Raw genomic sequence first — 27,731 nt, forward strand, 5'->3', positions numbered from 1 at the left:
TCCTAGCTAATCGATTAGAAGCTCTGTTTAGTTGATGATCAATAACATAACAACTGATATCTTAAACAGATAATAACTAAAAGATATATAACGACGTTAATTCGCTACTAAACTTTTAATTATCTAGCTATGAAGCTGGAAAGACATTAATTTAGCTGCATGACAACCCAAGGAAAGTCAAAAGTACTTTACGGTATAAAATATTATAATATTCATATGTTAAACTGCAAAAAAGAATAAATATTTTATCATAATACAAATTTCATTTTTCTTCGAACATAGTTTACAATGTAATATCATTGGACGGAATCATTAATGCTGATCATATTTATAAACATATATTTGTTAGATATATATACACACATTTAAATGAACTTGCAACCATTAATGGATATTGACGATATATCACTGGATATTTTGGAATGTAATAAAGACATAGAATTTTCACAAATTGGAATAGCGAGTTATTACAAAATTTCAGTTTACAAAAATATTACATAATTAAAATATTATATAATAATATTACATAATTTTATTTAAATTCTTCTTCTAATGACTTAACATGCCTTAAGGTGCTTTTTGGCTATAGATAGCGAAAATTGAATAACCGCATGTTAAAAACCTATAAATACAACTCTACTGATACTCCATGTTATGTAGAAAACTTGAATTAACCGCTTCTTTTCTTGTAACTATCTTTGTTCAGTTTGATTATAATAATTTATATACATGGCTATTAAAGGCTATTTGATTATTTATTCTATTTTAAGCTTCACTCGAATAAAATGAAATATTTCCCCTTTTCAAATGAAATATTTCTATTAACTATTAACTATTATATAAACTATTAACTGTAAAATTGAATGTTTTTTTAACACTATTGTTTCTGATCATTTTGCATTCAAAAGTATTTATCTCTTAGAGTCAATTGTTACAATCTGAGTAATTTGTTACAATCTGCAATAAAATTTACTGGCTTATTCTCCTTCCTCTCTCTTTCTCTCTCTATCTCTATCTATCTATCTCTTTCTCTGGATCATTAATTACTTTGCATTCATTTCCGATTTGTGATTGTTTGTTAAAGTTACTGTTCTCGAACTAGTTCGTTTCAATTAGTTACAAAAATAAGAATGCTACAAAGAAAGTTACAAAATTTTCTATAAGCAGATATTTTTTATTAATTATTTCAATAAAATGTGTAATGAACCAAAATATTATCGTCCCATTCCTTCCCATTATGCTACATTGTAGCATGTTCGTCTCTGTAACAGAATTAAAACGTCAAATCTATGTTTGGTGAATGAGATTCCGATAATAATAAAAAATTGAATTCTAGTTTTTCCAATACAATGAAAAGAAAAAAGGAAAGGTCAATTTTGGACAAAAAATTTGGACAAAATTATGCACCTTATGGCATTGCAGCTATTAGTGAAGACTAAAGAAGCCGAAATTAAACGTTAAATATTTTTGAAACAAATTCTTCAGTTAGAATCAAACAGACTGATCAAAAACGATTGGATCTGATGTAGTAGTCAAATGCTAACGTAACAAATATAAGAAAAAAAGAACAGTCAATTAATTCAAACTTTTGTTACAAGATTTTGAATAGCAATGAAACTGCGTTTATGGAATTTTGTATATTAAATTTTAGGATATCTAAGCCTAAGGCATGTTATTGTACTATCTGTCCGAGTCTATTTTGCATTGTCAATTTCGTTACGAATTAAAGCCATTTTATGAAAAAAGACATGAAATTGCAAAAAATTGCAAACTGCTTTCCTTTAACAAAAACATAAGTATATTAATTGAAGCAAGTTAAAAATATAATTTTTGTATCTATCTACTAGGATGTACTGAGTAAGATTATTTATATCTTCAGGAAAGAAATACATATGTATTTTTTATAATTTCTATGTTAATGTCAATTCTATTTCTACTGGTGTCTACTTGTACATACTATGTAAAGTAAAATATTTAAAATACTACTATTATATGATAAATAATTTAAAACGAAATGTCAATACTGCTTTAATAAACTAATGAAAAAAAATAATTTTTCATTTAGATTATTTTGAGTGCATATATTCATTATATACAGGATGATTCTCTCGCTTTAGGTAAGAGACTTTAGAGAAGAAACAGCTGACTGGACATTGTTTCGACATCAAAGCCAACATAAACCAGAAATAGATATAAAACTTTTCTTCCATCTTCATTATCGCTAAATAAATTCTGTTCAATCATAATTTTGTTTAAGAGCTCCCGTGCACTACCGACAATTTGTTGCTTATGGAAAGACGCATTTGTTTATATGGACGTGTGCGCATTTGACAGCACGACTACATGACGTCATTTTTTTTTTTGTATCGCATCAATCAAAAATTCAATTTATAACGTTACCAAAGCGACAATTTTGTCGCTACCATGCGTATAACCTAATACATGTTATTGTCGACTGTATTGTTATACTAGATGTTACTTTTGTTAATATCGTCAGGTTTTGTTTTACCCAATAAAAGTGACTTTGTTTTTAAATCATATACACAGATAGATTACTATAAGCATTCAAGTTTCATGAAAATTGAATCATTCAATGCAAGACATATATTAAGCATAAACATTAATGGAATTTATTTTATACCTAGCACAATATGTTTTACCACCACGAGAATTTTTTCTGCCTTTTTAAATATTATAAAAGATAGATTTGACCAGAACTTTTGAGCATTATACATCATGAAACATACATTCTGTCTAAATTTAAGAAATCATTTTCAATGTATACGCAATTACATGTACATTAATATAAAATTACATATATTCGTACTTTTTAATTTAATATATTACAAATTTCAACCAGCAGAGCATCATGATTTTTCTGATTCTCGTAAAGACATATTGCAAATCACTATGACTACTACTAGTATGATTGTTACTAATATAATATTAATTCAATGTGCATATTTCAATAATCTTAATCAAGAGAAAAATATAAATACAGAACTTGGAATGTTATTATTGGAACTTATTATTTGAATATGTTTACTGTACCCATGAGCAAGAAAAAAAATGATTCCCAAAAATCTTATTCGGCATATCAAGAAATTAAGAAAGTATCGTGTGAGAAAAATAATATTCTATTAAAGTTTAATAAATGACATATGATAGCCAAAATTATTAGTTAGAATAAAACTTAATCCAAATCAATTTTTATCTTTTCAACTTCTGTAGAAATTGAAAATAATTAATATAATTGAAAAGATTATATTTATACAAAATTGTGATCTATAAACAAAAAGTATAATAATTTTTATTCATGTACTAATATGTACTAATATTCATATTATATATTAATAATTAGGAAAATTATTTATTCAAATACTTCCACAGTTTCTGTTTTCAAGGCTAAAACTTTGACTATAAACTAGTAAGATTTTTATTCTATACTATTTTATACTTTCTTGATCCCATTATTATTTTCACAGCACTCTGTATTTGTTCAATTTATACTCTGAAATATGTGTATCACATCTAAATAAGATTAGAAATAATACAAATATTATATAAATTTAAAATGTGTAATTAGGAATGAATTATTGATCTCTCTCATGTTAAAAAAATATTAAAAAAATAATTCTCCTTATTTTTCTTACATTAATTTGAAGTGTAGAGAAAGCTAATAAAAGAAGTTTTTGTTTGTTTTCAACACTGTTGTTTTAAAATAAGGGAACATTTTTTGTAACAGGTAATTATGTAAAATAGAGTATATCTCGTCAATTTCGATGACCTTCAAATATGTTGTTTCTTAGTAGCATTTTCCTATACATATAACCATCGATCGGCTTTATTTCTCAAAATATATAACAATATATTTGATAGTATGTTGCGCAATAAATTAATTTACAAATGTTGTATTTTGTAAACAATTTTTCAATAATAACGACTATAATTATTACATTTTTAACTAACTAAAGATTAGAATACAATGTAGCATTTCACATACAATTCATCAGATGTTATTTCATCTTATTATTAGTGGTGATTGGATATCAATTTAATTCAACCTTTAAATTTTTTTATTTATATTCAAAATTATTATCATTAATGAATTAAGTGTAGATTGGCTTATATAAAAAATATAGTGCTTACGCCAGAATGTAATATAATCTTAACTTAAATTTAGCTGAGATTCTTTACACATAACTCGGAAACTACAAAAGTTGACCAACGGTTATATACGGTATAAGAAACAGTTATACATATATGTACTTACAATTAGGACGTTAACCATGACAGCATATTTCAAGACCATCGAAATCAGTGAGGTGTACAATACAGAGCCGAAAGATGGCTAGATAAAAGAATGTGGGTCTGATTGATTATTTCTGATAGACCCGACATAATTATAAAGATAAGCAAGCGTATTGACCGAAAATATCCCAAATACAAATAAGACCATATAGGATTGCGTGTGTGTGAGCGATAGAAAGCACTATGTAAGTATGTACTTATGTAGTTCCCTTGCCCTTCCCTTACCCGTTATCCGTTCCGTTAATCATTTTTTCAGCTCTGCTATTCTATTTGACATAGTTATTAACTAATAATATCGTCAAACAATGGAAAAGAAGTTTCCCACTTTCAAATAAGATATTTTCCGTCTCTAAACAAGTAAACAGAATTCATTATCATTTTCTACCGCCTAATATTATAAATATAAACATGATGAATAATTAACTAAAATCACACATGTAAAATGTAGATATGTTCGATTAATACAATTCAATTACTGGACATTTGACGTTACGGTCTAGCTTTTTAAAAATTATTTTGATAAACGCAGATCGTAAATATAATATCACTACCAAATTATAGTAATTATATACATTGGTTAAATACTTATAACAACGTATTTGTCGATATAAACTACAAAATATAACCCTTTCTTCTTGAATATTTTATGAATATATTATCAATCACATGAAGAACTAAATTTTTTAAATATAATAGGCATGTCATATCAAACACTTCGTATAAGACGTAAAATTCTATTAGAAATTTTGAACATTTATGCAACAAAATATTTATAATTCCTCTTTAAATCTTCTCTTATCAAATATTTTGATGTGTTAAGTTTTATTCTCTCCAGGTTGATGATTTAATGTTCTTTAATTCACGACTTTCTGAAGGATCAATTATTGTTTCATGTAGAAGTTTCTTGGTGTTTTGTTTTCTCTTGTTGAAATTAATTTGTTCACTTTCTACAGGCTCACTATATATTTGTGAGACGTTTTGATTTAAATGAAACTTACGGCATGGCACCATAACAGTTAACATGCTAAAAGCGAAACCCAAAATGATGCCTGCAAGTACATCCCACCAATGATGTCTATTGTCAGCGATCCTTGTTAATGAGCATATCACAGTCCACAAGAATATTATACATTGTAACCACGGTTTTAGGAAAAACGTCCGATCTGGCAAACGGCGTTGTAAGTACCACTACAACAGAAAAATGTATTTGTTTAATGGTATAAAAAAGGAAAACGATAAAAAGGATTTAAACATTACAAAAAAAAACTAAACGTACATCATTTACGTGAAGAGTATTTTCATATTCTATCAAAAAATTAAATTTTTAAAATTTACAGAAGTTTTTGTAAGAAAAAGAAAAATCTTGTTATCTAAAACAATTTAGTTTTATGTAAATAATCTTTACGGTAAATGCGTATAATAGATAAATCTACGAAATTAATATATCTACAAGAATGTCATAAAAATATAATTTAATTTGTTAAACAAACGAATAATATGAATTGATGCAATGATGCATAATGAATTAAATTCATTTTATCTAAGTTGATTAATATAATCTAGAGTAAATTATAGTTAACACTAGTACATAGCAAAATCGATATATGTATACGGGGTATCTCGTAACAAATGATATAATAAGATATGGAGTGATCCTATGTGAATACATAAATCGAAAATATAGAATATTTTTTCATATGACGCTTTGTTGTCGAAAAAAAACGAAGTTTAAACGTGTTTAATTAAAAACTGGTCTGATGCACGCATATGATACATTTCTAAACTTTTTTCTGAAAAATTTTATTCTACAGGTTTTATTTATTTTCGCATTTAATCTTCTATCGGTTATTTACTTCTATTCAGTCCTGAATTAAGTATACTAGTTTAAATATATTTGTCAAATTTTGAGAACCATTTTTTCGGAAACAAAGCGTCGTATGAGAAAATTTCATTCTATATTCTCTGGGTTATGGTACTACCGCATCACCAATTTCAAGACACCCTGTATATACAGATTATATCTTCTAAGAGTAATCATTATTTTGTAGATATTTCTGATAATGTGCCAAAGAAATGGTTTGTACAAAAGTTAGTCGGTTTTCAATCTGCTATACATTTAGATATTAAAAAATTCCAACAAACATTTTTTCGATTTGAGGTCACAGTCAGGTTGTTTTTTAAGTGACGCCATAAATTTTGTATTTCATAGAGTTGAAGCTGACATCAAGATGAATTCCACGACCTACTTTCCATAACCATAAGGTGATGTTGGATTCAAAACGGTATTATTGTTACCGTTAGATTTGTTTGATAAATTTATTAATTTGTCCTTGATCTTATTTGGAAAATGTTATTTGATGAAAATAAAATACATTTTAACATTGCTTTTGTTAATCCAACCTGAATTTCTAAATCCAAGAATTTCTAAATTTTATTGCAAAGTTATAATATAATAGGTCGTTGAATTTATCTTGACGTTCGCTACGACTTTGTGAAGTGCAAAATTTATGGCATCATTTTAAAAAATCAACCTTGATTCTTTATTGAGAAAGAAATTATTTTTTGAAATTTTTAATATTCGAATATGTAGCGAACCGTAAACTGACTATGTTTTATTCAAAACATTTCTTTGGCAGATTTTTAGAAATATTTGACAAATGGTGGTTGATCTTACAGTATACACCCTCTATGTATTTACATACGTATGTATAAATGACCAAAAGAAATAAAATAAAATGATAGAACAAAAATCTGTAGAAACAGTAATATAATTCTCAATCTTAGATAGCCGGAAACTATACCCATAAGAATTTTTTAATGTATAAAAAGTACTAGAAAATATAAAGTCATTCAAGTGATAATAAAACATGGGTCAAAGTACTTTAAATTTAATGTTCACTATTTCTATGTTATTCCAAATTCGGTATTAGAATTTAACATCTACTCGTATTAGTATTGCAATTTTTTTCTAATGGAAATTAAAAAATTCGAAGAAGTGAATATATAACAGTTCATAATATATAATCATATGCGAATGAATTATAATGTTATATAATCATATGTAAGTACAATATGTATGTATATATATACCTACTTACCACAATAAAAGTAGTTGTAAACATAGAGAGGGCAGAATGGCCAGATGGAAATGATTTGCTAGAATCCGAGACAAACCATTCTGAAAGTTCTGTATTTGTACACGTATATTTTTCCACATATCTGAAATTCAGTATGTAAATTCATAATATTAAGTACTATAGTACATAGTACTTCATAGAACTAAGATTTGTTAAATAATTAATTAAATATATTATACTGTTATTTCAAATCATATTTTTAAAGTACCTCTGGTTAGAAAATTATCTCGTAGTTTTAAATACGATATACAAATGTAATATAGTTATGTATAGTAAAAGATGCAAATATAAGAAAGAAGATCATTTTTATACTGTAAAATATATACATTCTTGTGGAAGATGAATTATTCTTACGAACAAAAATGTAATACAATAAAAAAAATGCTTACCCATTGGTGCAATTCTCTGCCTCTCGTGGTTTACACGTATCCAAAAAGTGTGGTCTTGGTTCGCCCACCAGAGTTTTCATAACATCACATATAAACGTTAAGGCAATTATTCCGATCGAATAGTGACCATACCACAACCATATTTGTTTTGCTCTTGAACCAGCGCATCCTAATTCTGCATCATAGCTATCTGCAGAGTAGCATACGAATTCAGATAGCCACATCTAAAAATATGCAAAATACAATGTTATTTACAAAATTACAGAGAAAAAGAATTATAATTCGTTAGATTTACAACAAAATTAATAGCTAGCAGAAACATAAGTATGACTTGCAGTAGCATAAATATATTATATACAGTGTAATGCCCCGTTAATATGCATTGAAAAAAATTGTTATTTCCCTAATTTTTAAGAATAATCTAGGGGAAACGTTATTTTATCAAGAAAATAATTACACGAATAAGAGTAAGCAAAAAAGCAATTTCTATCGCTCAATGCTTGACATTCAAATCCGGTGAATTAGGAGGTGTTATTCGGTTGATAAAAACTGAAATTTTTATCATTTGTTCTCTTTCTCGATAAAGGAATTCTAATACGTTGCTGAAGTCATCCTAATTAAGCTGATTCATTCATTATTACTTGATTAATAAGTAACGTTTAAGTTTAAATTCCATAAATATAGTTACGAACTATTTCCCATTATGCGTATAAAACTATCCTTAAAAAATAATAATATTTCATATAAAAAAATAAAATTTGTTTCTTCGTAGAAATAATAACAATAGTATCGTGTTGTGACGCGTAACAATATCCATTTTTTCTTTGGTATTTCCCTAAAATTTTTAAGTATCAAAATGCCGTAACGTGGAGTATACTAGATACTGTTAAACCCCAATTAAGTTCATATTTAGACTTATTTAGTTAATCGAGAAAATATCACTCGTTCACTGCAATCCCTTTTATTGCAGAAATAAAGATGGGAAGCTTTCATTTTTTATCAGTCAGCAAGTTATCGGTTGTTGGAAAACATTAAGCATTGAGCAATGATGACTTTATTCTTTCGCTTACTTTTATTTGTTATATTTACTTGACAGGTTTGAATATGATTTGAACTTTAAAAATCCCAAATATTAATTAATATCCATATCCAATGGATATTACTCACAGATTTGTTAATATTGACTTTGCGGATCTAAACGGCATATCACTTTAAACAAATATAAATCCTTATGTCTTCGATTTTGAATCTTTTTCTAGAGTTGATAAGAAATATAAGGATGTGAAATTCGCAAATCCGTACGCAACTTATATGTATTTATAATAATAATTATGGCCTTGGTAAAAAATATCTTGTTATATTTCATGTAACGTACAAAAATAAATTAAATTTATTTTAAAGGCATTTTCATTTTATACCCTATTTTTAAATCTTAAAATCCTGAAAGGATTTCAATGCTTAAATGATTTCTATATACAAACTCAATTAAATATAGCATTAAATAAATTTTCGAATTTAATTCAACATTTCTAATTCATTTAGACTTTTATTTACTCATACAAATTTTGTATTCATATTTTAGAGTAACGCGTTCAAAGAGATATTTCTATTTCTAACACAAAAGAATTTTTATTACTCTAATTAATAATTAATTTAAACAAATATTTGTGTTTGACAGTTTTTTAGAAAATTGTAAAACCTATTCAGCAAATATTTTTAAATTATTAGAAGAAATATTAAAAATATTTTATATTTATTTTATTTATACATACCACGACGATCGGTATTAACAAACATCCAAGAATCAAAAATGAAATAGAAATCGTATCTCCCACGAACTTGAATGAAATCTTTGGATCATTACAGTAAAAGCCGATATGTTGTTGCGGAACTGTCCCAAATTCCAATACTGCTAGAAATACAATGACTGGAAAGTACAAGAGTACAATCGAAAATTAGAAAATATGCCTGTAAAAAGAAGTAAAAAATTGTAACCATTCAAACTTCAAATTAGTAAATACATAGACTTTGATAGTATTTCAACATGATAAAATTCAGATAATTTTCTAAAATAAATCGTACATGTACAGAATGTTAAAAAAACATGTCATTGCTATAACAGATAATTCTACACCATCGGATCGATGGTCCAAAAAGATATAAGTAAAAGAAAGTACCGGGAAATTGATCTTGACTTTGAATTTTAAGATGAAATTTCTTTTGCTTGAATCCTATTGCACTCATAACGAGGATCAGACTTGTCAAAGGAACCACGAGTTGTAACTTGTGATTCAATTATTTTCTTGAAAAATGATGCTACAGATCCAATATGCTTGCAAAATGATCCATTGGCTGTTACATTGACAAAAATTTTGTATTTCTTAGCACGTGAGATAGTACATTCTAAGCCCTAACTTCGTAGAACGAAATACCTAACTTCATGATTTTAAGTTATTACAAAATTATTTACTGCATGAAAAAATTTTTCGCGCAAAAGTTGAATGATACCAAAGAAGAAACAATTCAGTATCTTTTTAATCATATAGTCATAGTTAGTCTTGTAGATGTTTATCGTGTGATCTTTATCGTGCTAATAATTTTTATAAAATTATATTTTTATCTGATATTTTATCTGAAGTCTGTAAGAATAAACGTATTAAACATTGTTGATACATTATATGATTATACCGGTAATATATATACAATGATACATATAAATGTCAAGTAATCGAATAAAATCTCATTATTTGCTTTATTAAGCATATATGTATGTAAGGCTTGATAATGAAGAATAAAAATCCTGTTAATTTTCTAACTTTTTCAATTTGAATTTAAAAGAAACATAATTAGCGAATGTTACAATAACAATACAAGTATTATAAATTACTAATGTTACGCACTACTTATTAGTTAAAAAAACTTTAGTAAACTGTCACTTTCGACCGATACCAAAATTGAAAACATCATACTATGTACAAAGATATGTAAGATAAAGATAACAGATCATATGATTGATATGAAATGAAATAAAGCTTTGAATAAGAATTTCAGAATACCTACGTATATTTGTTTCAGTTTCAGGAAACAAAATAAAGTTTACATATTTCTATTTTATTTTAAAGGAGTATTTGTTTAAGACATACATTTTTTTTTATCAAAGAAACAATTTGTACTAAAGTAAATATGTATAATATAAGCGATAATAAAACATACATTAAAAGCTATAACATAACAGACGAAACGTTTTTCGATAGTATATAATTTCTTAATAATTTTTTGGCTTCTGACAAGTTGAATACGACACTGATACTTTTAATTCAATATTTTAGTATTACAACAGCTTTATCGTCACTAATACGGTATAAACACAGTATAGTCATAAATAATATATTTGAATATAATTAATGATGTTTAAAATAAAAAGAAAAGATATATGTACGTCCTCATAATAATTCTACTATTTTATATCTATATATATATATATAGTACGTACTTAATTTTTCATGCAAGCGTTAGTTAGTAATTATTTACAATTAGTACAATGAAAAATATTCACAATGAGAAAGATTTTCTCATCGACTTTAGTCATTTTATTATTTTAAATTCATTTATAACTAAAAGGAATTGTATTATACAATTCTCTGCGATATAATTGTTTCCATTGAAAATCTTATTGTCCTAACAATTTGAACACATCTAAACAAATATAAGTACACGTGTTCGCGACACGTTCCATTCTTGTTCTGCTCGATACTTACACAAACTGTATACATTTAGTGGAGTTAGCAATTTAAAATCTTTCCACCGTGAGGCTACTTTTTTATTGAGTTTACCCTCGTCCATATTATGTAAATTTGACACGTGCATACAAACAATCAAAGTAACAATATCAGAAAGGACTAAAAATAAGAATGATACGTAATTGGAAGAAGGCAGGTAGAGTAGAAGGAAAGAAAGAGGTAGGAGGAAGTAAAGAAGGACGAGGAGAGATAAAAAAGAAGAGAAAGAGAAAATGAGAGGAAGAACGACGAGTGCTCTTACTTCGAACACCAGTAGAGTTAATATTACACACGATACTGTGCGCTCGCTACGTGAAGCAATAGTTAAGTATTGTGCTCAAACTCGAACGCATGCGTATAACTCATGCGATTATATAGCTTGTCTCGATGATCAAGCAGTTTTTGTTTTTGGAAAGGTATAAGGAAGTGATTAAAAAAAACAATCCTCAAACTTTTTCTTATTAATGCTATATCAATAAAAATTTTAATAAATGAAAGATAGACTATTATCTCTTTAATGTCTTCTGATATGAACCATTCAGAGATCAGAAGAAACTAATTAACATCACGAAGTAGAAAGTAAAAAAGGGCGATGATGTTGCAAATATTATTTTGCAAATTTATCTTGAAAACTACTACTATTATTTATGCCATCTTCCTATGATAAATAAACTCGTGCAAGCATGTTTTCTGCTTTTGGGAATTAAACATTAACCGTCTATTTATGTAGTGAAACTAAAAAACTGACAAATAGTTAAGTTAATCAATGTAGCGCCTGAAATATTCATATATCGAATAAATTAGATAAATATATATAAGATTATATATATATATATATTCCTTGTATTTGTATAAACATTAAATGGAATAATATCCGATTCTCATGTTATAAAGATAGTTGGACATTGAAACAAAATATAATTTAAACATTAACATGTATCTAATATTTTACAGCATTTTAATTTAAAATAGGCTTCATACGTCTGAATACAGAGTAGTATAGATTATTTTTCTCGAGTATTCTGCGCTTGTATATGCGCTTGCAATTTTTTCTGTAGTTTCTTTCTTGAAACTTCCAGTTTATCTAGAAACATAGGGTACGTATAAATATTTCAGAAACTATGAATGATACAGAAAATGTACCAAATAATTTCTGTAGGATGTTAAAGACGACATATCATACTAATATTTACAATATGACTGATATATACAATATGATATTTACAATATTTAATCCTGCGATGATCTTGAAAAGCCGTTGTGAAGGTCGCATTTAAATTTTTAGATGGGATTCTACATCCTATTGTTGCATTTCTTTTTACGCCTATGTTTCGAAATATTTACATGTCTTCAGATGAAAGAAACGAATATACTGTATACGTATATGCCGCGATTTTTTCATATTATGCTATTTTTTGTCACACAGATTTGCTGCTATTTTATTACGTACTTAAATGACAAGACTTTGTTTTCTGATTTTGAGTAACATTATATAATAAAATTCTTTACAGAACAAATGTCTGTAAATCTATTATCTATTATATAGAATAAAATATTATCTAAAAATGAAAATGTTAAATTGATGGGCATACCGCTATGTATTAATAAACCACGCAAGTCTGATGTACCCAACTAAAAATACCAAAAAGTTACTAAACTTGCTAGATAATACTAAAATTTTAGAACTAGAAATTTAAAATGGAAGAACCACCAAGGAATATCACTGCATATCTACATAGTTGAGAACCAAGTATATACATACTTATGTAGTGGAAAATAAACTTTGATAGTTTTCCATCCTAAAATAGTACTTGGTCGATACAACACGTGCAAATATCACAAATCTCGTTTGTTACTTTTAAAAGCTGCGAACACATAAACATAATAATATGGGTTTGAAGTGAAAGTATAACGTTTTTACGTAGAAATTTGAATTTTTATGCTTCTGTCAACTCTCTTCTGTTAATTTATGTTCTAGGTAGAAATATTTTGGAGATATAAACAAGGTTTAAGATCAATTGGTTTTGTAGCTTTTTTCAAAGAGTTCATAAAGATATTTTATATCAATTTTTAATATAAATATTATTTCAAGAAAATCGCATTTAAACGTTAATTACTTAATAAATAATTATTATCTTAGAAAATTTTGCTTATTTAAGATTGATATAAGAATCGCTCTATCATTTTAGAAATGCCTTGCCTATCTGATGATAATGACATGATTTTATGGTGAGCAGGAACTGTATTTCTTTGTACTATCGCGCCATCTCATCAGTAGATATCTTATTCTTATATTTAGAAAAATCTGTTGCTTTTAATCTACTAATAAACTTATAATCCCACCAGTTTTAGTGTTAAGGAGAAACTTCATTAAAAATTGCTTCCAAAATAACATCTATAATTTTTAACTATTACTCATTAGTCGAGTGCTGCTGTATGCTTGCTCATTACGAGATCATGAGGATAAATATATTAATAACGTACACAATATAACAATTCGTTATATTAGTTATATCAGTTAACTGTTTTAAATAATGCAACAGGTAATTCACAGTGTCAAATATCATATTTTGCATATTCTTAAATTATAAATAATAAATTCAGATGTCGAGATGGTTTTATTACAACATGTCCAGATACTTTTATAATGTAATAGCATTTATTAGGTCATCCGAAAAGTTTCTTTCGTTTTATAAAGAAATAATTGATATGCACAACACTTTTCGTTTTATATTATTTTATCGAATTACGTATGATTCATTTTGTTCTATCAAAATAAAGATCACAACGTTTGACAGATTAGGTTTCATGTTTGTATAAAGATGCATCCTTGTAAAAGACGTGTCTGTAAAAGAAAGACACTTTTCGGACAATCTAATACTATCACTTTTACTAAATTCTCCTCATTTTAATTACCTTGGATAATAAATACATATATAAAATTATACGCGTTTTTGCAATAAATTACGCCAGAAAATATTGATTAACATTTGATATGCAAACAATGAAACAATTCAGAGAAAAATTCTCTTGTTCGTTAAATATATTAATTTCAGAATAACAACGAGTCAGATAAGATGATTAAATAATATATATTTTATTTAAATAATGGACAATTTATCAATCTAATATATATTTCATTTAAATAATATAGATAATAATAATAATATAATATAATAATAATATAAAAATTGTCTAATTAAAGAACTAAAATAAAGTCAAATATCATTATATATAAATCAAATATGTATAACATATGACTTCATTATTATTAACAAATAATACTGGTGGACGGGAATAGTTGTAATTCGTAAAGACGATTATATCAGACATACATATTTGTATGAGTTGCCTTGCTTATTTTTTGTACACTACATTTAACTCAGAAATATGTGCATATGTTTGATATATCATTATTACTTCTTACATAAAAACGAATAAATTTCAATGCCATATGACATAAAGTTAAAACCAATTGGTGAGCGCGTACATAAGAAAATTAGGCTATAGCCAAATGTTGCAACTTACAGATTAAATGTATAATATAGGTGCTATTATTTCTCTAACTATTAAAAATATACAAAATATTTTCATATGAAAATTGTTTAATCTGGCAGAGATTATTCAATTTAATAGAATTATATTTAAATTGTTACAGATATTTTAGTATGAATATGTTTCCATCCTTTTGTGACACCTTTTCTTCTTTTTTCGGGGAATTTATTGAAATAGTAATTTATTGAATATCTCAATGTCATCATGACATTTTCAATAATACTGAAGTTTAATACTTGCCACCAATATTCACAGAGACATTCGATAAATCATTGTTACATACAGAGTGTATCATCTAACTATATCTAGAATATTTCCATTGTGAAATAAAATTTGAAAAAGAGGTTCTATAACTTTGTAGAAGTCGATATATAGTAAAAATAGTCTTATTATGCGTTGCAAACGATTAATGAGATAAAAAGATCGACTTTGTTTTCTTAAATAGAATGTTATATTTTGTTTACTTATACGTAATAGATAAACTCAACCACCTATACTCGAAGTATTTCAAGGTCAGCGAAAACAACATTTTCTGTTTAACTTTTGATGCTGCTGGCTGAAATAATACTGTTACACACTATCGACCAGTTGCCAGAGACACTGCACTGGGTTCAACCGTTCAACAGAATATACATACATACATACAAGGTTGTAAGTATGTACGCTGTAAGCACTTGATCGCAGCGACCACGAAACACGAGTGACGCGACGCAAAGGTGCGGGCGACAAATGAAATGATGCGTTGAATCATATGCACGAGTTTACATGGCAAACTTTCTTACTGACCTGACATAGGCGAACCATTGATAATTTAGCAATCTGCTCGAAATTCATTCTGTTCGACGGTCCCTGTAATGCTGACAGCTTTCGAGTTTCGAGCCGCCGAGCTTGGATGCTTGATTGCTTGGTCTTTAATCTCTCATCGACAACTCCATTCAAGCTGCTGCATTAACTCTTCTATGACTCGGTGATATTTAAAACGTACTGATATCAATGACGAGTATTTCAACATTTCTTTTGCATGTTTACACATAATTAGAAATATCCTTATCATTTACAGCTTACGACATATTGAAAAATAAGTAAACTATCTCAAGACTCGAAGATCAAACGAAACGTTACTTCTTAAGCAGTGCCACCGCAAGTTAAGTAAAAAACTTCGTTTATACGACATTTGTTAACCTTACAGTACTTAATGTTACAGAAACTTTACAACTAAACGAAACACATCATTCTTTGAAAAAAAAAAAAACAGATTTGATCGTTTCATCACGTTAACCTTCTGCAACGCTATACAAATATTTTTACTATCCACTTGCTACCATAAAACTATGCAATTTTTGTAGAAAATATTTTAGATGATGATAGAACTAGATGCTACATCCTACATATGTACATATGTATATATAATACATTGTTAAACACATCGTGAAATACTTAATAAATATATAATTTTATCATTTTTATTTATTAAGTATTTATTAAGTATTTATTTAAGTATTTATTAAGAATTATATAATTTTATCATTTTTAATTCTTTTTTACAAAATATATTGATATTGAAATCTTCATAAGTAATAATTTGAAAAAGATTTAAATATTCCCCTGTGAAAGCAGAAAACTGTCACATGGAATTCATTTAGCGTTTGGAATAGTAATTGCTGATAAGTGTATAACTTGAACTAATTTTATTCGTGTGCAAAAAGATCGATTAACAGACCCTAGTTTCTAAATCGAAATATTTTTATTTAAAATCGATATACGATAATTTCCAATTTAAATATATGTACATAGTATATACGTTTACATAGAGGAGTAATTATTATAATAATTTCACCTAAATACCTCAAGATATGTAGATAATTTTTACGAAAACATGAGCTAGTAGCAAGGAGAAAGTGTAACAAAATTTTCTTAACACTCTCCTTGACTACCACGTGCCAAAAATCCCAAAGTATTCCATAGTCTATACATGTTAATTATAAAAATAGGTGAACGACAGCTTATTACAGATGATCGGTGAAGAGCAATTTTCGAATTTAGAATAAACTGATGGAAATGAAATTTTATTAAATAGCTGAATATATTGATATCATAGACCGACAAAATAGTTCTGAAAATAAAATGTGCTAATAGATCTATGTACTTTGAATAAGTGTATCATATGTTACGCTCCTCTGAAAAATATTAGTCCAGGACAATCGTAATCATTCATTTCAAAATTTGATCAACGTTTAATGCGGAAATTAATAATTACATAATATGTCGTCTTATAAATGAATTTAAGATAATAAGGTGAACCACACGCAAAATGGACAAGAAAATAGTGGAAATTTTCACTAATTTTCCAGATTTAGTCGTTTTGAATCACATGGAAGATCTTATGTACAATGTCGAATAAAGGAAAATTTCGTCTAAGATGTATCAAATCCACTCTATGTGGATAAAGAAAATGATAAATTAATTAGGTATGGTTTGGGAGGAATGACCATAATGGCGTTGGTTCAATATAAACGCTGAGTCATGTAAAATGGACATGAGGCTAATTATTATTATACGTGTTTGGGAGTAGGGCACCCTAGGAGGGTAATGATATTAATAATTTATGTGAAAATTAGATACTTCAAGAAAATAATGATCCAAAAATTTTACAAGACAATAAACTTAATTTCATGAAATGGTCAACTCAACTATATATTGGATTTAGGTTGGATATGAAACGCTGTGGATTGATGTTGAGAAAGAAGTATCGTTTTGAAGATTATCGAATTTATATTTAAATAAAAATACTTAATAACAATGTTATTTAATGACGCTTAATGACATTTTTATCTCTAACCTTCATAAGAGGTCTAAGAGTAATTATTATTCCTTATTACTCTGTAATAATTCTTTAGTAAATGATACTTTCTTCTTCCTTTTTTTAATTTTAGCTCTTGAAACTCATTTAACATGAAATATGCCCTAATTAGTAGGATAACACAGAATTTTATGTTCTTTTGTACAGTAATGCAATTTATTTTGTCACAACACAGTTCATTGACGTTTCACCGTACGCGTGTGTACCAGTGCACCAAGTTATTTAGTGCGACACGCCCGGAAAAATTCTAAGCAGACGGTCGAGTCATACAGTATTGCATTACATGGTTTGTGGTTTTCCAGCCACCTCTCATTGCACGCACGATTCGCTCCTAGCGTGCATTTAGTTAGTTAATGTACTTAATATGTATCTTCAATACCTACTGTTATTAGATCTACAAATGTCAAAAAGACTTATACCTGGTACCTCTTTGTCGTAAATGGTTTATTTTTTAGTATATCTAGCGTTTTAATATATGCGATATTCATATAACATTAGTGATATATAATATCTTGAAAAAAGTAAAATTGTAGTAATAAATCATAACGATACACTGAAATGTCAAATTAATTAACAAATTGTCTTCTCTTTCTATGAAAAATAAATGTTTTTGTCGCAATATGAAAATAAATAGCACTTTCCTTATGTGATTATTTCTCATCGCATCAACCATTATAATGGATTATTAACGGCTCAACTAAAATAATCAATTAAATTTTATAATTTTTGGGAAAAATTAGTTTCTTTTAAAGATTATAGCAATTATTTAATTGTAATATTTTAAGTTGCCTTTATAGAAAAGGAATCAAGGAAATGTTTCTATTCATCTCCTGTCTTCTCCAAAAGAAGAAATGTAGAAATTATAGAACAAAACAATTTTAATACTTTCTCATTTACTATTCACAAGTGCTATTTAAAAGCAATGAATGACATGCTCTTCCGTATAGCTAATTGTCACTTTAATTAACAAGTGAGTTACTTCTTCATAATGATCGAAAAAATGTAAATTAATGGATATAAATATATCATATATACCTAACATAAAGTTTATACATATTATAAATATTGATGGTTATTCGTTTGATATCGTTTTAATATTTTTTAGACATGACATATTTGTACTTATATTTTTCGTACTAAGATAAAATTAAAGATCTTTATATATTATACATGCTATATGCATTCCCTTATACAGCATAAAAAATGAAGGAAAACCTCATGACTGTAGCATTCCATATTTTCATGTAAATAGACTATATAGTAATTTTTTAAGGATCTGATTAATAAAATTAGCACATATCGAATCAATGAAACTGCGGAAATTTAAATTGATTACATTCAGAAAAATATTATTATTATATGTATGTAGTTGGAAGAAAAAGAAATAAATTGAATGGTATGTCTGTTAATGATGTTACATGATAACTGCACGATGAATGTAACAATTAAGAAAAAAGAAAGAGAAATATATTCAAACCTGATGAAGCAAGTAATATATCCAGAAAGAGCACCCAACGTATAGTATTTTTACAGATACTCATGATCTTCTCGGAGACAGTTCGTGTCGTTACTCCGTCCGAATTATCCAGGATTTCCTCCAACGTCGCCGTACTACAATGAGTCAACTGTTCCGTTGATCTCTGAAAAAAAAAACATTTAGTAAAAATATGTATAAAATATGTATGTATATGTATGTATAAAAACGAAAATTAGCAATAACAAAATCGGATCAAATACTTCATTGCTGAATTCTCAAAGAGACAGAAATATACAATCTGGAAGATTATTTTATATGCGAATATAGATAAAAGAGTATAGAATAAAAGTTCTTCATTTATGATCAATCTGAATATAATGTCGAAGCAATTTTATTCATTTATCTTCACTGTCGTATCATTTTAAGTAATATTATATTATATATTTTTAGTATCATCTACGTATATATGGATGTATGATATTGAATAGATAAACGAATGGGATTATCTCAAATTTAAATCAAAGCTCTGATATTGTACATACTCAAAATCGCTGATAGTAAATTAATTAACTATGATTTTATCTAATAGTAATAATCTAATAAAGATAAAATTTTATACGTGAATACCTAGTTGATAACATATAGTTAGGAATCTTTTCATCTTAAATGAGTTTTAAACGAGCACGTATCTATTTCTTATTTCAAATTAAAAATTTCACAAGAGGCATAGCCAAATATGAAAGTTCCACTAAACCAAATTAAACTTGTGATCCATCGATTGAAACAACTTCCTAGGAAAACCATTTCGACAAAGTTTTAACCATCTACCCCTATTATTAGGATTATTGACCTAAGTATGATTTATAGTGTTGCTGTTTGATTTCTTTTCTGATTATAGCTATAGTGTTACATATCTGGGAATTTTTGTAGATCTTTTGAATGAAAAACCTATTCTTAAAAAATAGGGGAAGTTTTAAAATGCCAATTTTTTATTGTAGTTGTTAAATGACGACATTTATACCATTACAGTAGAACCTGCTTGTCATGTTTATTAACTCATAATTTTGTCAACTTTTCCGGGATGGTGCGTCATAATTAATCACAGAAATTACTTGCTCAACATTGAAGATTTCTCGAAGTATCTCAGCAGGTCCAATAATGTGTTCCATACATATAGTTAGTAAATTATCGCTGCAATAATGCAATTCTAGCTAGTTCTGTTTTTATTAGATGAGTGAATCGTAGAATGTCTAACTTTTACTAATCTTCATAGGTGTCATCGTGGATCGCAGGATTTACTTAACATTGAAGATTTTGCAGGAGGAATGACGTTTTAAAATTCACTCATTTAATAAAAACAAAGCTATTAAAAATTGTTTGTAATACTCGTATGATACGTATATTATATCAATTATATAAATAGCACAGTCATTCTTCCATGCACAGGAAAGTAAAAAATAGTAATATTCAATTTTTTTAACTGTAACGCACCATTCCGAAAAATCTGACAAAATTATGAGTTAATAAATATGGCAGGCAGCTTCTACTGTAAAATATGTCGTCATTTAAGAACTTCAATATAAAATTGGCATTTTAGAATTTCTCTATTTTTTAAGAATAGATTTTGCTGCTCAAGAAATCTCCTTTCCACTAAAAAAAGCCTGAAAAAGGTGTAACACTATCGATATAAATCTAATACAATGGCTATAATATATCAGATTTTTGTCATAACTCTTTATAAAATAAAATAAAAGCAATGGAGCACCAACTGTAAATCATGTTTAAGTTAATAACTACCCTAATAATGAGGATACAGGAGTAAAATCAGCTATGTCCTTCAAACAAAATTAAACTAAACATTCAATACAAATAGAAATTCAACATGTGTTATTAGACGTATGAGTAAAAACAAAAACTAATGCGTACAAAATTTTTAATACTTTAATTTCCAAAGATTAGCTGTTTTCCAATAATTATTTTTCCACTACCTTATAGATACTTTCAAAGACTAATGTAAAGCTCCTTATAGTTACCTATTGTAAGCTACTGCAAATGTAATTTATGAAAAGCTAAATATTCTTATGTAGATAATTAATTAGTAAAGGTCGTTGAAAGAGAAGAAGAGATGTTCTAAATATCCTTCTCTTCTTTTTGTTAAGAATTATACAGATAAGATTAAAGATAAGATTGTTAATCTCCAGAAGACATTATTTATTCGAATTGATAATTTTAATTTTGACATCAACGTATCGAACAATCTTTTTTAATTTATTTTTATCAGTTGTAATAAAAGTTGATTACCAGATGTACATTAATTTAAATTCAATTGCATATATTTTATTCATCATGTAACTTAAATACTAATTTGCATGGTTGTATTTAATACGTATCAGTTACAGAATCGTCAAAACAATATTTCTTATTCTTATAGCCACAAATTTAAATACAAATTACAACAATTGTCACTTGACTCTAATAAAATAATTATAACAATATTCAATTAAAAACACCTACTTTATCGATAAGATAACATATTTTTATTTATTTATAAGATAATTAATAAGAAATGTTGAAACAATGTTAAATTACTATGAATAATAAGTACAACACGAGCAACTAACCAGAACTGACGTTTTAATATCACTTGCCTGCCCTTGACATACTTTCTATTTATTCTAATCAAAATTTAATATCGAAATAAAAAATGCCTTAGTTTTTTATAACCAAATTTAAATATTCGAGATAACTTAAATCATAAATAAGTTCAAATCTACGAAAAAATAATCTACATCAAATATGTGAAAATACATAACGATATCTCTGACTTTAGAATAAGATACGTTTATACGTATACAGATAAAGACATATGTGTATACGTATATAAAATAATAAAGAATAAGTTTTCTAAATGTCAAATAACCATTACAAAATCATATTTCTTGCACATAAAGAACAGTATTAAATAAGTTTACTGTAGCTAATATGCTGGTGTTGCTATAGTATGTTATCATAAACAAAGAAAGAGTTTCTGATTTATAAAAGAAACAAAGATATATTTCACAGTGCATTTTTCTGAATCCTTTGTTTCTAAATCCTTTCAAGAGAGAATATGTTAAAAGTTTAAATAGAAAATGCTATCAGAATGATTGAATGAAATTGCAAAGATTGGAATAGCAGCTTAATCACTAAATTATTTATTATAGTTACTTATAAATACGATCTCATACATTGAAAAGGCGAATGAATATTAACAGAAACTTAAATGTTACAAAATTGTAACAAATTATGATAAAATATTACTGAATACGTTATAACATACGATCTTTAAAAAATGATCTTTCTTATTTAATATTTTAAATTGCAATACGAGAAATAATGCGTGTGCGTGTGCGCGCGTATGTGTGTCTGGCAATTCTTTTTTTATATATAATAATGTTTTACACTTTACATAAATGTCCATATTATTGTTATAACTACTTTTATTTAGCAGCGTTAAAAATAAATATTCTTTAAAAATAAATATGGAAAATTTTTTAATGTGAATAAGAAATGCATTTTGTAGTAAACTTTTCATATTCGTTTCCATATACTATATTACCCAAGATTGGTTAAAACGTTCGTCATGTTTCAATTGTTCAATCCTACTTAAGGAGCTCAACAAGCCTTATACATACTTCTTTAAACTCATACGATTCTTTTGTCTCTTCCAGTCTTTTCCTTTAAATGGTAGTAAGAAAGAATGAAAGCAAAAGCCGGAAAAGCAAAACTAACACAAAGAAAATGTGATTTCATAAAAGTAGAAAAAAAAAGTAAAATGTGATTCCATTCAAACCATATACGTGTATATTTAAGTACTACAATGCATTACTGTTTCTAATACTACGCATTATATAGGCTACGCAAATCATGTACGAATAATTCTTATCGCAATCTTTTAATAGAGTGTTACGTGTTTAGTGTTAAATAACATTATGCTATGACACTGATAAAAGCATTAATAAATTTCCTTCCTGTTCTTTTCGGTATAAAAAGTTTAAAATATAATTTTATACAGATATATAAAATATATATAATATTTGACTTTCTCATTTGCATTTTTAAAAGATTATCTATTTCTTAATCGAACATTTTTTTAGCTATATATTTAAAAAAAGATATAATATTAAAATACGGTCACGCGCTATTACTATTAATTAGGTCGAAGCTTCGAAAACCTCGATTAATGACACTTGATTGAAAAACATGGTAGCACATCCGCATATTCAGAGGGGAAGACAAGCAGTTTTTAACTCATTGTCAGCTATTACTATGAAATTAATTAGGGGGAAAGAGAAACCTCGGACGAATAAAGATACAAGTTCACTATACGCTGATCGATATATTAGACTTAATTTGACCGGCTTTATTAATATTTTAAATCTATCTTCTCTGGAATCCTCATTTAACTTTCCTTTAATTTTCTTTAATCTTAAATTTAACATATTTAAGTGCACAACTATATACGTGTATATATATTAATAATATATTTATATAATAATGTAACAATATATGTATAGCAATATTTGAAAACGATAATTATATATATTCTGATATATTTATGTGAACTATGACAAAATATAAAATAATTGCGTTCTTTTATGTATAAACCCATGGTGGTAAATAGGTATAGAATTAGTTTTTAAAACTACATTTAAGAGTAAAAAAAAAAAAAGGAACAAATACAAGAGAAAATATTTTGCAAATTGAATAGTTTGTAAAATTAACTTTTTAAATATTATACTAGATGCATAGAATATTGAGAGACTTATATTGTTATATACGAACCTTTATTATTAAGATGACATTCTACTTCTACGAAACACCTTTAGTGAGACACGAAAATATTCGAACATCCATATAGATCCTGATCTTTATACTTTGTGTATCGACTAGATACTCAATAATAATTCTATCAGTTGAAGAAGAAATAGATAAATTTTACGATAAAAATGTTATCAATAGCGTTATCAATGTATGCGTACATTGCTTATAATAAACACGTGACAAATGTTTTATGAAGAAATATTGAAGTCGATAAAACAGAAAAACTGTCGATTAAATATAACATTCGAATGCTTTGTAAATTATTGACAATTATTCATAAAACTCACAACATATCTTTTATGTATTTTACTTCATTAATTTCCTTCAATTATTATCCTCTCTATTGTCTGTTATCTCTTATAACCAAAATAATCACCTCAAACAATTATTTAAAAAAAATACCTTTATATGAAACATAGATATAAATAATAGAAATATAATATTTTTGGATGATAGTCGAAAAAATATATTTTCAATTTAGAAAAAAAGTATTTAGATTAGTTTCGGGTCTAATAATAATTATTGAAGGTAATAGTTTATCTCAGTTAATATTTAAATTAAGTATTAGCACTAAACACTTTTAATATTAACATATTTTATTTAAATTACGGTTCCATAAATTATGAGGTAAAAGTCTGTCATCATAAATCGAAGAAGAAGAAAAAACAGATTGTTTCGTCATTTTTCAATTTTGAGACAACCAAGCTTCGACGATAATCTGTAAAGACTACAGACACTTTTCAACGTCTTATTTTACAATCATTGACTATATTTTAACATTGAAAGTAAGCACTGGAATCATAAGAAACTTTAAAATATTAAAAACTACATCCAATAGCACTCTTTACTTTGAGAAGAATTAAATTGAACGTTAAACAACTCGCTATTTTATATGTATCGAAAAATAACGATAATCCGATAAGAAATTTATCTAAAAAAATAAGTGTCTTCGTATCAAAACTAACGACACATTTTACAGAAAATATGGAACAGTAACTGGTTCAACTCGAAGCAGCGTCGAAACACAACTGGCGTACCTCGTCTTCAATCAACGACTTCCCTCGCAAGCTCGAATTAAATGTTCTACACACCCTCTTGTCCCCTCTACAGACACACCAATGAAAGGATTCAACACGTGTGGTGCTGTGCGGTTTAACAGAAATGCTTCGATAATACCACCAAGACGAACGGTAAGAGGTCCAAAACTAAACTACGTTATAATTTTATTCAGACTTTCAATTAAATTACTTAACATACTGTCTGAAAAGTAATGAAACTCTGTATTAGATCAGTCATATAACTGAAATATCATTATAGAATAAAATATTCTTATATTGATAAATATAAATGTTTTTCATATATTATTCTTGTTACGTTGCTGTATCAGTAATACATCATGTTAAGAACTACGTACATACATATTTCACTCTTGTACCAAATCTTTAAATTATAAGGAGCAATACATTGCAATATATAATTAAAAGCAATAATTTTTTATTCTTACTCTCTCTATAATTTTTATACAGTATAAATTTACATAATATTTATAATACGTACATTCCTTTTTTATTTTATATAGTAAGTAAATCATTATTTATTTCTATAAATCATTGCTTGTTGCTACTTTTAAATGTTTATTACGCAGTAATTACATCTACAATAATTGAAAATAGAACTTATGACATTACCAGTACTGAAAATATGATTATTGTACAATTCATTAATAATCAAAAAACATAGTATTCTCATCTTAGACTTAATTCCTCAATACCAACGCCAACAGAAAACTTTCAGGATCAAAAGAATTAGCAAAATAGAAAATATACTCGTATCATCGTATTAATTGTATCATCAACGTTTTATATTAACCATATCTTTTTGAAGAAGTGAACCCTGTGAAAGTCAAAATCTATTCACCATTCGATATTCACGATACTGACGTACATACATGTATGGTGGGTTCAGAAGCGAATCAGCGTAAATCCAACTTTCTCTAAAAATGTGTTACGCAGTTCAAAAACCTCTTTATTATTGTTTATTATTATTGAACAGTTGGTAAATCAATTAAGTAATTACTTTCATGCGTATGAAATAGTTTTCAATACTTATATTGACCACAGAATTACTAGACAAAATTATACAGAGGACAATCAATGTAAGTCACTCTAAAATCGCATCAACTTTATGTTTAGTTTTTTGTAGTTTAAAAAATAATTATACGCTGTTTTACTTACATTATGAAATAAAGAAACAACAGTACGCATTTTTTATTATCAGGAAGTCACCATTTTTCTGATACTGCATTCGAATACATATTTATCTGATAATAAGCGAAATTTATCTGATTGTGATGATGGTAAGTGAAACGAAAACTTTAAAAGAATTTGTTATAAAGAAACTCTGCAGAATGATTTCCCATTTTATGAAACCAACATAAAGCCAATATCAAAAGGAAGACCTTCGAATTTACTTCGAATTTTCACTGTATCCAGAGCGTAAACCCGTGAGAGAAGTTAAAAAGAAGTACATGTTTGCTCTATTACATTTTATTGAAGTTTGCCTACAATAAATCAAAAAATACAAGCATCAACCTCAAAAGAAAATCAAATGAATCTTGGTGCAGGAGATAACAGTGAAAGTGGTAATCCAGACGAATATATTACATAATATAATTATATAATACATTGACTTATTCAAATTTTCCAATTGACATTCGATATAAATCACATTCTTTTCATTTAATCTGATTTCTTCTGAAACACCATGGCAATTTTCTTCTGCTTTTCTTGCGATCAAGTTCATTTGTATATTGTTTTATAAAAATTTATTTTTGCATTTTTACTACAATTGTCATTTTTTTACAAGTAATTTGTAAAAACCTTATTTATCTCGGTTTTAATGCTAATGGACCTATGCTGATAGGCTTCTGAATCCTCCGTATGTATGTAGGTGTGTCTTAAAAATGCATATCGTTAATTTATATATTAATCCAGTTACAAAAGACAATAATATACAAATTACATGAAAAAGTCTTCCATATCCATTGTTAGCGTGGAAGGTAACCTTCTATAGATGTAATTATTACGTATATACTTGTAATGAAGTCCTGTGAGTACTTACGTACATATATCGCTCAACATTCCCTTTCTGAATACATACTTTGCTACTTCTGAATTCAATAAAATGATTCAGTTTAAATACGAAGAAACGATTTCTAGTAAAATCCTTAAACGTACATAAATGTTGGCTTTTACAAGACATATACGGTAATTCTCTAAGAAATATCTCATATGTGCAGAGTGTATAAAAAGTAAATGTAAAAGCCGCCACAGTAAGGCTGCACTTCCCAATCAATGAAGA

General features: G+C 27.1%; 1 protein-coding gene across 4 annotated transcripts in view; it reads right to left on the reverse strand.

The window, feature by feature from the left end:
* Positions 1-990: 990 nt before the first annotated feature.
* LOC132905672 (phospholipid phosphatase 1-like) overlaps positions 991-27,731 on the reverse strand; it is a 29,473-nt gene continuing 2,732 nt past the window's right edge. The window contains exons 1-7 of one of the 4 annotated variants that reach the window (XM_060957222.1): positions 24,981-25,417; positions 24,333-24,456; positions 19,509-19,671; positions 9,610-9,764; positions 7,838-8,061; positions 7,410-7,530; positions 991-5,499 (exon numbers count right to left, since the gene is read on the reverse strand). In XM_060957222.1, the coding sequence (XP_060813205.1) occupies positions 5,134-5,499; positions 7,410-7,530; positions 7,838-8,061; positions 9,610-9,764; positions 19,509-19,572 (930 nt within the window). In that variant the 5' untranslated portion in view covers positions 19,573-19,671; positions 24,333-24,456; positions 24,981-25,417 and the 3' untranslated portion in view covers positions 991-5,133. Of the gene's footprint in view, positions 5,500-7,409; positions 7,531-7,837; positions 8,062-9,609; positions 9,765-11,595; positions 12,237-19,508; positions 19,672-24,332; positions 25,418-27,731 lie in introns of those variants that run through there. The other 3 variants (XM_060957221.1, XM_060957219.1, XM_060957220.1) reach the window with 3 other exon arrangements.

The sequence above is a fragment of the Bombus pascuorum genome, chromosome 3 (genome assembly GCF_905332965.1).
Source record: "Bombus pascuorum chromosome 3, iyBomPasc1.1, whole genome shotgun sequence".
Taxonomy (NCBI): domain Eukaryota; kingdom Metazoa; phylum Arthropoda; class Insecta; order Hymenoptera; family Apidae; genus Bombus; species Bombus pascuorum.